At 34.3% G+C, this 13,763-nt stretch overlaps 1 protein-coding gene across 2 annotated transcripts in view; it reads right to left on the reverse strand.

The window, feature by feature from the left end:
* The window catches only part of LOC149797024 (AN1-type zinc finger protein 2A-like), a 48,173-nt gene extending 37,687 nt beyond the window's left edge, over positions 1 to 10,486 (reverse strand). For both annotated transcript variants that reach the window (XM_089961680.1, XM_089961681.1), the window contains exons 1-4: positions 10,346 to 10,486; positions 7,571 to 7,613; positions 4,931 to 4,982; positions 4,169 to 4,303 (exon numbers count right to left, since the gene is read on the reverse strand). In XM_089961680.1, the coding sequence (XP_089817806.1) occupies positions 4,169 to 4,303; positions 4,931 to 4,982; positions 7,571 to 7,613; positions 10,346 to 10,400 (285 nt within the window). In that variant the 5' untranslated portion in view covers positions 10,401 to 10,486. The remainder of the gene's footprint in view (positions 1 to 4,168; positions 4,304 to 4,930; positions 4,983 to 7,570; positions 7,614 to 10,345) is intronic.
* Between the last annotated feature and the right edge of the window lie 3,277 nt (positions 10,487 to 13,763).

Here is a 13,763-nt window from a genome sequence, read left to right on the forward strand (position 1 = left end):
GACCACCTCATTAGCATTAGCAACCCCAGTCTAACACGGACAAGATGACAGTTTACCTGGAAATCTGATGAAACTGTTGACCAAGTGAAGAATTTTCAATGCAGCATCAATACATGTCATCTGATTGCAACACATTTTATATATTGTACAAGCTAATAAAATTATCTATAATGAGCATGTTTTCTTTTGCTGTATTAATGAAATTATTACTTTATAATCATCATAGATTTCACGCATCATTGGAAATAAGCATTGATCATGCCGTGGTCGCATGATGCCTCTCTTCTTTGTTACAAAATGCGGGTTATTAAAACTTCATGAATATTCATGAAATTTTCAATCTAATCAGAGGAGATGTAAACAATTCGGTCAGAGGTTGTAGCATGTTCCTATTATATTCCTACACAAAGAAATAATCCCTCAAACTTTACACAGATCTGACCAAAAGTTTGGCAATTTAAATAAATGCATCATATATTATCAAAATCGGCATATTCCAAGCCTTAATTTCTACAAAATTTATATATCAGAAACGTTTATAAACCAACTGCAATGAGCAATGAATTTGTAAACATCTGAATCTCCCGTGTTGACATTCTCCACCATATTTGAATTTTCAACAGCTGATAATGATGTCAACTTTTCCACAAATGATGTTCCAAAACTAACCTTATTATTAATTACATACAAATTGGTGTGCCAGAAGAACATGCTAAGATGATTTTTTAAATAGTTTTTATTGTATTAACACTTGTTGTACAGATTAGACAGTATACAGTTGCAAAATGAATATGCAAATCATAAATTTTCATCCACTATAAATAGGCTCAAGCTGTCAATGCTGTAAATATCTGAACTGACAACGGTCATCAGTTTTAAAATATGTTCAACCTAATATTCATTATGTTATTGCATTTGTTTAAATTTTGTAATGGGACATTGTCTGATGAAATAATGATAAAAAAATTGCATCACTATCAGAAAAATGCAAAGTTTTGGTATGATAATTTTTTTCTTTTTTGACGAGGTAGCAAAGTAACTACATGTACACTTAAAGTGGGTTCTTAAATTCCCAATGCATTGGTAACATTTAATAGGATCAACAATTTCAAAATAACAAAAAAAATAGAAAGTCTGAAAGTGATCAATTATTTTGCAGGTATATGATATTGAAACCTTAGTTCTAAGTGAAAGATGGCTGCATTCCCTGGTCCATTCTACAAGGAGCTAAATATAATAGCAAAGGATTTAGAAGATGAAGCCAACTTGAATCCTATTCATGAAATTAGGTCTTGCGACATTGTTTCAATGACAATTATGAATAAACATTGCATTTTTGTTGTTTTTGAAGTTGTTTTACATACATATAAGCTACAGTATTCCCCCTCTTGAACGGACCCCCTGACCAGCGGCCACCCGCTCCTTACAGCCAGAATCTGTTGGCACTGACAAGTTTGTGTTCAAAAGTACCCCTCATAAAAGGCCACACAGCTAACGCGACCAGCATATTAGTGCAATAATATAAAATTTACCCCTCAAAAGCGGCCGCATTTTATTTTAATATGTATCCAGAACCAGTATTTTATTCATAACATGTGTTAAGTAATCTGATTTATGTTTACCTATGTCTGGTTTTCGTTGCTAAAAGAAGTGTTGACTAAAGTACATGTACCACTAAGGTTAATATTATATCATATACACCTCACGAGAAGCCACATTTATTCCATAAAGTCGAGAAAGACTCAAATTTTAATCCATACAAAAGGGTAAGTACATGTAATCCAATTAGCCTTACTGCTGATGTCCGGTTTAGTCACTTTCATAATTGTTAAGATTACAATTACCAAACAGTAGTAACAGCTGAGAAGTGGCAGTATCAATGTACATACACAAGTCAGCAGGAAAATGGTTTGATAGCCTTTATGGCTTCCCTTAGTAAGATGTTGAGGTGGTTCCCCTTGATAATTAGTGGCTATTACTACTGACAATAATTGTCAAAATTACAAATCCTAACGGCCGCAAGGTCAAATCTGCATGATGTTACATAGTGATGCCGCTTTGGCTTCTCTCACTTAGTGTAAAGAAATGTATGAAAACAATAGGGTACCAGACTGCGACTAATGAATCACGTGACAAGATCACTTCCTTTAAAAACACACGCCAATTTGTTTAGATGCATAACAAATTGTTTTATCAGTATTGTAGTTGGCAACATGAATAACTTTTTGCAAAAAGATCAACATGTCATCGAGGAAAAGAAAAATTCTCAGTTTCGAAGAGAAAGTGAAAGTAATTCAACCGACCGGTGTGTGTGTGTGTGTGTCAAGGACCCTTGTACAAAACTAATGTCGGAAAGACTCTGATAAACAATATCATGAAAGATAAGGAAACAATTCTGCAGAAGTGGGAAGGTGAAATGGACAGAGAAAGGAAAATTGTTTGAGCCAGGAGATGTTTGTATCCTGATTTGAATGACATGAAAAAGCAACAATTTTGTCAGTTGAATTGGGATATGACGACTTTACCGCAAAAATAACAGATGGTTGCACAGATTTCAAGTGTGACACAAAATTAAGTGTTTTGTCCTTATTGAAGAATCAGCTGATGTTAATAATGAAGTTGTCGAAGATTGGAACAAAAGACTAAACGATATATGCAGGGGATATGACAGCCAGGATATTTTAATTGTGACAAGACTGGATTGTTTTTTAGACTGTTACGAACAAAGTGACAGATGATGTGATCTGTAACATAATTATAAAGACTGTTTTAAAACTATATCAATGGTTATTCATAATATTCTTTTGAAAATGATGAAACAGTTTGTTTTACATTTATTTCACAACATGCATGTGATTGTTTAATGAAAATATTAAAAATTTTAGAATTAAATGTACTTGTGACTTTCTTCATATGTATTTACTATTCACATTTGTCATCCCCCTCTAGAAAGGCCACTTCCCTGCTGCAATAGGGGTGGCCTTATACGAGGGGGACTACTGTATTGCTAATGTGACATATATGTATTAAGGTAAATGTCATAAAAGTTGTGAAACATTTATATGCTTTTTATTTATAAATGAAAATATTGAAATCAGACAACAGATTTAATGACAGCGATGAATTCAGCAGGAAAAATGCAATCAGAATATCAAAATTCATAACAATATCTCCACAAAAAAGAAAGTTATAACATTTTATATGGAAAGAACATTGTACTTTGGTTCCATGAATGCCACATAATCTGAACACATTTATATAAGATAAATTCTACAAATCTGTAAATATTTGGAACTTAAAAGTGGCAAAACCTTTTTCTAATGGAGATATTTTAAAAAATTTAACTGTTTAGGAATGCTGTTAAACAGGTCTATAATGCTGTTAAACATATCTATAGGAAGAAATCAAGCATTTGCAGTTATTGTAATATCAGAAAAATGACTGGGGTTGATATTAGTATGCATGGATCTTGCTCATTATCAAACTTATCCAAGTCCTTGATGATACATTTTCTAATTTAGATTAAAAATGGTCAGAAATATGACCTTCAGAATAGTAACAAGGTCAGTCAGTTGATCCACAATGACATGTGTGAATCTTGCTCAATAGCAAACTACTCCACAATCTTGGAAATATAAGTATCTATTTAAAGTTTGATCAAACTGGATCAAAAAAAAGGGATGCCAAGTTACAACAAAATCAGATGAGAAATATGGCCTCCAGCGTGTGATAACAAGCTCAGCCAATCAAGATAACCTCATTAATATACATTATATCTCTCTTATATTCAAACTCATAAGAGATATTGACAATATAAAGCTATATTCAAGTTTGATTAAAAAAGGGTCAAAAACATGACCGCCAGTGGTCACAAGCAAATAATGGCAGACAGACAGTGGAAACGTTGCAGTACCAAAGCTTCACTAGGCCTAACAGCCAGCGAGCTAAAAATAAATGAATCAACAAAGAAACAATCTTAACAGTGGATTCCAATTACAAACATTACAAAGTCCAAGACATCTTTTTGTTCTAACTAACTTCCATCAAATTATTTTGTTACCATATAAAAGCAATAAATAATAACTGGATAAGGGATGCACACATTATCTGCATTAGGCTGGCCTTCAATACATAATTCTGCAATATGCTGACAGAAGCAGAGACTTACTTTTCGTCTTTCTCTTGCTGGATCCGATTGACAGTCGCTGTCTATATGTTGACCTACCACTACATCTGGCACTTCATCCTTGCTCTTCAGGGGGAGCAATTTGTTACACAGGGGGCAAACTGGAACCTGGTTATCCTGTCGGGAAATATACCAATAAAGATGTCAGATTCTTCCACGTGTGTAAAAAAAAACTCAATGTGTTTTTTCCATTAGCAGGAAAACCTAAGATGTTGTAATTACAAATATACAGTACCGGTAGATAGAAATAAAAATAAAGCATCACAACTGTTTTATACTGCTATTTTGTAGTGTTCCTGCTGGGTGTGTATATATATTATCTGAACATTTATCTGGACTTTTTGTTTAACAGTGTACTAGGCCCTGGATGCAAGCTCTATTCTTTATAACGATGTTGGTAATAGCCTGCATGCTGAGCTCGTGCCCAAGTTTTTGGGTTAATTGGTATTGTAGACATCAAGGTGTATACTCAGTTACATGACTCTGTGGCCAACTGTAATTGAGAAACTGACCATTTTGCTGCAGTATAAAAACTTTTAACATCTGGATTAATCTAGGGTGTGGATGGAAGGGCATACAGACATGCAACATGACACCAAGGTGATCACTACTGGGACCAATCTGACACACCACATTTCGAGACGGAATGGAAAGTATATTGCTTATATTATTAGAATTTGCAGAATAGTTTAAATATGTCACTCATTTCTACAAGAAGCAAATATCAATCACATTGTGAATTACCTTTTTGTATGACTCTGGACAGCTGTGACTGGCATAGTGAATGTGATCCTTACTGGAAGACAAAAATTTACTTTTAATTCAACAAAATATTGCTTGTAAGTAAGTATTATACATGAAGTCCATATTGATGCTTAAATCACATCTAATATGCATGTTCTAATAACTTAAGTAAAAACAGAGTTTTATAAAGAAGTTTACCTAAGGATGGATGGCATTACAAATATCTACAGGGGCCACAAGTGGACCAGTGGTCTAGAGCGCTCACTGTTATGGATCACTGCCATCTCACTGCTGTCTGCGTGGGTTCGAGTCCAAGGCTCAGCTAGCGTGGGTACATGGGAAAGCCTGCCAGTAGCTTCTTGTGGGTCAGTGGTTCTTTCCTGGGTTTTCCAGGGTTCTTCCTCCACCAGTTATACTGGCCACCATTTATAGCTGAAAAAATGGCGTTAAACCCTAGAACAACAACAACAACAAATATCTACACATGCCTCATCCCCCACTGATCAACACAAACCTACCTACTTTCAAGATTTTGAAACCTTGGTTGCCATATGTATTCTGCCAAAACAAATATCAATGGCTATGGAAGGAGTTCATGTAACACTTAAAAGTTCACATTACCTAACAAAATGAGATCCCTGACCCTCATAATTTTCTTATTACCCCATCAGCCAACTGATACATCCAGATCCAAACTCTGTGATGCCATTTTATCTCATCATTCTAACAAAAATCAACATAATATAATTTTCCCCCAGTGTTGACAGAGTTCTTGTTACAAAGAAAATAGCAGTGGATGGATTTATGATGGCTGGATTAATAGACAAATGCATGCAGGGATGACAGACATGATGAAGCATAACAAATCAGCCCAAGTTCTGATATAACAAAGGTTTAAACACACCGCTTCTACAAATCTTTATTTGTTATAGATAAGGTAAGCTAATTGTTCTACTACTTAGAAAAGATACAATGCATAAAATAAGAATTTACAGAAGCACCTGTAAATTTTTACTGAACTATTTCCTTTACATGAGGCACTTGTGTTGGAAATAGCATGTACATGTATAATTTTGTAACTATTGTTTGGGTTAAAATACTTCAATTTAAAATTATGCTGTTGATAAATGATTTGAAATTCAGTTAACACATAATCAAATATATAATACAATAGTTTAATGAATGGCAGCTCCATGTTTTATAGTCCTTATGCTGCAGTAGTTGATTCTGGAAAGAACTGACCAATCAGTTTCAATGACCTCTACCAAAACAAGTATAATTCTTAAATGAAACTTAATGTGCAAAAAGCCATTAATTTTTAAACTTAAAACATATAGGTTACTTTATTACTCAGAGTGTAAACCATCTAAGATTGATGAAGGAACTAGCAAAAGTTATTTTGCAAAACTCATTTTAAAAATTCTCCAACAAGAGGCCCAAACGGACTTGATGTTGCTTACCTGACTTACATTAATAAGCAGAATCTGATTCAGATTAAGGTATAATGACACAGTCTCTTGCTCATAATCAAAGTAACCCAAGATCATAATGATATAAACCCCATTTACCAAAATTCTGTAGAAACAGGATAAGAAATATAGTCTCAAGATCTAGAGCTTCAAAGGAAGTCAATCTGATGAAAGGTATCTCAATATGTGCATATCTCACTTATAAAACCTGTCAATGACAATAATAATATATGCTCATTAATATACATAGATCTTGGTGATTATGTAGCATCATGATACAAGACCGATTATAAAGATTGATAAAAATATGAACAGAAATACAGTCACCAATGTGCTAATAGCCTCAGCAAACATGATGGAAGATCACATTGTTAATACTTATGGATCTTACTCATATCTGAACTCATCCAAGACTTTAAGGAGTTAAGCCTTTCACCATGTTTGATCGAAACTGATTACAAATACAGTCCCTAAAGTGGCATCAAGCTCAGCAAATCACACACAAGATCACTTATATAATATGATCATATGCGTAGATACAGCATATTATAAAAATCGTTTGAAACCTTGTTCATATAAGCCTACATTCAAAAGTTTGACTTACAGAATGATAACTCAACCAATCAGATCCAAGATTATCACTTCAATATGCATGGATCTTGCCCACTTTCAATACCATCCAAGATTTTGATGCTATAACCCCATATCTCAAGTTTGAATAAATCTGGATCCGAAATATGGCTTCCAAGGTGGCAACAAGCTCGATGTAAAAACAATGTTACTGTGTAGTCACAATATCTATCCCATGTCACAGAGACCTTGATCTTTGACCTACTAACCCCATAATCACTGGTCATCCACATTACTCCAAGTGCAAATCTTTCACAATGTTTTGAACCTGCAAATGGTTGAGAACTAGAGTTATTTTGTTGAAACCACTCACCAAACTTGACCATTATCTTTTGAATTACCCCCCTTCCACAAGTCAAGATATACATTGTTCTCTCCGTGTTAAGGCAGCAATTAAAGATGGACTTGCCAATGATCTTCAAATCATCTGACCAAAACTGATAAAACTTTTGACTATATATGTGTACTGAGGTATGTTTAATGGTATGTAAGTTAGGAAAGAAGACACATTCTTAAAACTGAGAAAAGTTTATTTACTCACCAAAATATGTTTGAGCAAGCATCACATTTCATAGGTAGGAAATCTGAAAATAAACAAACTAGAACTATCACTAACTGGTGCATCCCCACTCACTACAGTTTCTTCAGTAAGGTTATAAATATAGGAACTTGTATTGGGAAATCAAAGTTAAGGAGAATGGACAATCAGAGGATATTAATTCCTCTCAATGATAATTGAAATTCTATAAATCTAAGCCATTCAAGGTCTATTCAGCTGCTTGCTAAATTTTGTTGAATCATACATTTCAAAGTAAAGTTATGGCATAGACAGAAAAGGCAAACCAAGTCATCTGGTACCATGACTCTCATAAAGCAATGGCAAACCAAGTCAGCTGGGGCCATAACTCTCATAAACCAAAAACAAAACAATTCATCTGGGACCATAATCTCATTAACCAAAGGCAAAACAAGTCATCTGGGGCCATGACTCTCATAAACCAAAGGCAAAACAAGTCATCTGGGGCCTAAACTCTCATAAACCAAAGGCAAAACAAGTCATCTGAGGCCATGACTCATAAACCAAAGGCAAAACAAGTCTAAGGGGGCCATAACTATCACAAACCAAAGGCAAACCAAGGCATCTTGTGCCATAACTCTCATAAACCAAAGGCAAACCAAGGCATCTGGGACCATAACTCTCATAAACCAAATGCAAAACAAGTCATCTGGGGCCATAACTCTCATAAAGACAAAACAAGTCATCTGGGGGCATGACTCACATAAATGATAATGTGTAAGCTGGAAATCAAACTCATTCAAGGTCTTATCAGTATAAGCTGAATGTCAAGTCTGGCTGAAATTGAACAATCCTTGGAAAAGAAATGTGGCAGAAATATAAATCAGGAGGATAGGATATAAGTGGAAATAACTCATGTAAATAACATTATTGAAATCAAACTCAATCAAGTTCGCATAATTGATTAACAAGAAGCCCTATGCCAAATTAGTTTTGAACCCAACAAACCTTGGTGAAGTTAAGCTGCAGAATGCAAAGTCAGAAAGACAAAAATCTGGGATATAACTCACTGTGTTGTAGAATACTGAGAATGACAATCTTTCAAGTTCTCATCTATATAAAAGTCCCATACCAAATTTTGTTAAAATACAAGAAACCTTGGTACTGATGTGCCGTGGAAACCAAATCAGAAATACAACTACTGAGTATAACTCCTATAAATTATGTTTATAATATGGAAAATGAAGTCATTTAAGGCCTCATCAAAGAAAGCCACATATTAAACTTGGTATACATGCAAGAAAACTTGGTCATGATATGACGCAGAAATCAAAGTCCGAAGGACTGGTAAAAGGAAGCTCTAACTCCTGTAAATCTCAAGGAATGCTGGATATCAAAATCATTTAAGGTCTTATCAATACGATGTTGCATACCATATATACTTGCTAATAAGGTGAGGCTAAATTCAAACAAAAATCATGATCTGTCATAGCATAATGTGCATGCAGATCAGGGTCCATATTGTTTGCTCCACAGACTACTCCTAAAAAACTGCACAGACCCAAATCTGCTGGTGCATCATGCAATGGCAGATCTGTGGCTGTGCAGTTTGTAGTTGGTCTCAACCTATAGGCAAGCATATATGGTACCAAACTTGGCTGATATCCACCAAACCCTGTGCTACAGAAACCAAAGTCTGGATGAATGGAAATTGGGGCCTGTCCTTGTAAAGGTGTTCTCATTATAAACCTCATATAAATGGTATCGTGGTAAAATAGAAAGCCAACTCATTCATTAATAGGTAAAGGCAAACAGGAGCCATAATTTTTGTAAATGATAACAGAGAAGGCTGAAAATCAAACACTTTCATCGTCTCATCTATATGTATGTATGTATGGATGCATGCATGCATGTATGTATGTATGTATATGTATGTATGTATGTATCATTGTATATATGTATGTAATTATATATATATATATAGCTCAATACCAAATCAGGTTAAAATCCAACAATTCATATTACAGTTATCTCATGGTGGTAGGTCAGACATGTCAGGACTGCATGACTCCATGGGTCTGCCGACTTTTCAAACAGGGCTCTAATAAATATGTTTAAAAGACCATTTATTCAATTGCAATCACTTTTCCTAGGCAGACCAGAAATGTTCAATACTGGGGATGATAAAAGCAAGCTAGTAGCTTCCCTGATGTTGCTGGTTCTTACCAGGGTTTTCTCAGGTTCTTTCTCCACCAGTTATACTGGCAGCCATGTGATGAAAAATGGCATTAAATCCAGAACAACAACAACATAATGAAAGCCATTCAATATAAACTTGAATATTGGTATAAGCCATGGTGGAGATTTCATGCATCTAGTGGCATTAATTTATCTTTCAACTCAGAAATAGAAAAATAATTTGATTTGTGAACGCCTAATTACGTACACTGACAGTAAATTCAAAACAATAATTACACAATTTCATCTATTCGTGTACACTGCGTAAGTTAAAATAGTTCAAATAAACAAACAAGACCTTCACCTGAAGATTTTTTTTTGATGGTTTCAATTTCATGATTGAATTAGAGATGAAAACAATCGTTGTTTTTAATTTAATGTTCACTGTCAGTCCTACAAAGTAAAACATACACTCTGATATTCATTATGTATGGGTGGGGTACCCCGATGTCATAAGTTTCAGGATGGATTTTACACTGCAAGACTATACCTGTCAGAAGATGATAGTTTTTTTGCCCATGGAGAAGATTCATATAAATGTTATCATTCTTTTCCTCATACCTAGCTGTTTGCAGTCTGTATTACCACAGTGTCTTCCAAGATTGGGAATCTCCATACTGTCTCTTCGCACTGCCTACTTCTAATATCAACGTAAACAAGGGTATGAATTAGCAAAATTGAAAAAGACACCACTATTTATATCATTTCATACGTCATTTCCATGTGACTGCCTCGTTTTCAAACTTACTTCCGTGATGAAAACCATTTTATAGAAGAGGGTGTATGGGGAAATTTGAACCTCTTCCGAGTCGTTAGTTTGTAATAATATTAATCATATACGACCTTTTTGTCTGCATCTATTTTGTTTTTATACGAATATATTTGGCAATACAAAAAGTTATTCCACATATGCACTCTAAACACGTGCGACTTTGATAGTTGCTTTGAAAAACCTATGGTCAACCTTATCCACGTGACGCATATTCTTTTCTATATTTAGCTAAAGAAACTTCCAGAAAATACTAGACAATGAGGTCAAAATTAAGGATAAAATTCAGGTAGATTGATCTCGAACTTTAAGAAAACACTCTCCAAAAGATCTTTCAAAGAGTAGAAAAAAAATGTTGCCACAGTAAAAGTCATACAGGTCGTGTATATGCATTTACTCAACATAAATATAAATTGTATCAGCAGAGAGGGTGAACAGACCTTTTGTTAGAACGTCATTTATGAAAACTTAAACCTCATACAAAAAAAAAAAAAAAAAAAAAAAAAAAAAAAATATAAGCATAAAAACGCCAAACCAAAGCCTCTAACTTGACCGAAAGTTTCTCTAATTGTGTTAGTTTATTTTGTTACTTTATCTGACTTTGTCGTTAGTGTTTGTTTTAAAAAAAGAAATAAGTATGTGTTTTCGTTTACCCATCGAGCGTTTCATTGAGGTCGCACCCTCTCTGCTGCTATAATTAAATCTATTATTGTTATAAATCCGTGCGGAGCAGATTGTGCTTTTGAAAAGAAATTTTTGAACATAATCGTGTCCATATCCCCACTACACCAAGTTTGATGAATATTTCGCAGAGTATGTGTATCGACTCCATTAAACACAACTAAAATATTACAGTTATCTCTGATCACTTTAGGTATCTGTTTATATCGCCGAGTAACATAGATAATATCTGTATTTTTATGCCTGCCTCGAGAAAATATTCTTGCTGGATTTGTTTGTATATCTAATATTACATCATTATATACAACAAAATTATTCATAAATCCGTCAAATGCATCTACAACGGTGCTTCGTTAATATCTGTAATAAAATTAATACTATCATCGCCATCTTCATTTAATAACTTTGCATTTTCATTAAAATCTTTAAGTACATCGTAACATTTCTGATCGTCAACTGACGGAGCCATTAAATATAACTTATCCCATCTGAGCCATCTAATTATCAAATTAAATAATAACTGCGTTTTACCAGACCCAGATGGACCTATTATTATCATTCTGATAGAATTCGGTTATGCTTAAATACGTTTTACTGGCTCTTGTTTTCGTGTCGCTGAGAAATCAATTACATCCATGTTGTAGAAATATAATAAATAATATGAATCTATATTTTGTTCAATGTAGAGCATCCACCCGCACAAGTGAATTAACAACAATAATAAGAAAAAATGCAATGCGTGCACTTGCAGGTAAATGTGTAAATTGTGGTACAAGTAAATATAAATTTATTTCTAATAATAAAATTGGTGGTGATATCGCTTCTTCATTAGGAAAATTGCCAGGAACTCAATGGGCTAAATACACAAGAGAAAAACATCTTCCTGGATATAATTATTGTGGTCCTGGTACCCGACTTGATATCCGACTTGATAAACAAGATCAACCAAGACCTGGAGAGTATCCTATAAATGATATTGATCGAGCATGTCACGCTCATGATGTAGCTTATAAAAGTAAAGATCTCCAAAAACGACATATTGCATATGTGAAATTAATTCATGCATTAAAGTCTATAAAAAATAAATCTTTCACAGAATCATCAGGTATTTGGCTGGTAAGATCTGCGATGAAAGGTAAATTATTATTCGGAGCCGGTAATTCATTAACCGATTATTGAAATAATGGAATCGATTTATTATAGACCAAGGGGATATTAGAAGGGTAGAGCGGCGATTAGTAAACTCGCTGATGCAGCAAATATTACACGTTCTGCTGCTGAAAAATGGTTAGCACGACAAGCATAATCGCAAATTTATCTACCAGCACCTAAAAAAATTCAGCTTGCACATTTTGATGTCAGCACTCCTAATGAAGTTCACCAAAAACATATTTCATTTTTACCACATGATACTATTAAAATTGGTAGACATCAATCGCGTACGTATAAATACGCACTAACTGTCGTTGATGTTGCAAGTAGATATAAGGAAGCAGAACCATTCTCAACTAAAACAGCAACTGAAGTTTTTTTCTGCTTTTGAACGAATTTATCAACGAGGACCCTTACAATCGCCACACCTATTACCGGTTGATCCTGGCAAGGAATTTCTTGGTGCAGTATCATCTCTGATGAAAAAACATAATGTCAAAATCAGACGAGGACATACCGCAATTCATCATGATCAGGCAATCGTTGAACGATTTAATCGTACACTTGATGATGATTATTTGGATATCAATATGCAAAGGAAATAATTTAGAAAGATATGGGATCTCTTGAATGGGTTGCAAGATTACCAAGTGTGATAGCTGCGTTACATATAGAAATTACTCGTCCGATTTCTATGAAACCTATTAATGCAATTACACAAAAAACAAACAAACATATACCACTACAACGACATAACTTTTCAAAACAACCAGTATTAGGTAATGTGACTGTAAGTTATTTATATGAACCTGGTGAACTTGAAGGTGGTAAAAAAAATGCGACTGATCCTATTTAGAGTGTTACTACACATAACATTTCTAGCGTGGTAAGATCTAAGGGTAGACCTGAAATCTACAGATTAGATTCAACTGCTCCTCAACGTGGATTTGTACGCGAACAATTACAAGTAATTCCTGAAGATACACAGTTACAACCACCTTCTCTTTTGTGAACTAGCGCCTCGCCGTCGATTACATTCAAGACAGGTCAGAATCACATTTTTACGTGTATGACCAAAATCACTATTAATTATATCTACGGTAAACTGTCTTGGATTATTATCTGAATACTGCCACAACATTACTGTGTTACAGCTCGCACAATGATTATTCTGTTGTTGTTTTAATGTCATGACAAATTCAACGTCAAGATCATTATTTTTTTTTTGTCACATTGTTTATAACTAATTTATTTCTTGCTATATCATCGCTGTTGCCAGCAGTTTGATTATTTTTTTCTGTGAAGTCTATAATAAGCCTCCGCAACTGAGATATGTTTCTGACTCGAGACACTGCGAGATAAATTAAGTTTGACTAT

The sequence above is a fragment of the Sinohyriopsis cumingii genome, chromosome 6 (assembly GCF_028554795.1).
Source record: "Sinohyriopsis cumingii isolate HCF-2022 chromosome 6, ASM2855479v2, whole genome shotgun sequence".
Classification (NCBI taxonomy): Eukaryota; Metazoa; Mollusca; class Bivalvia; order Unionida; family Unionidae; genus Sinohyriopsis; species Sinohyriopsis cumingii.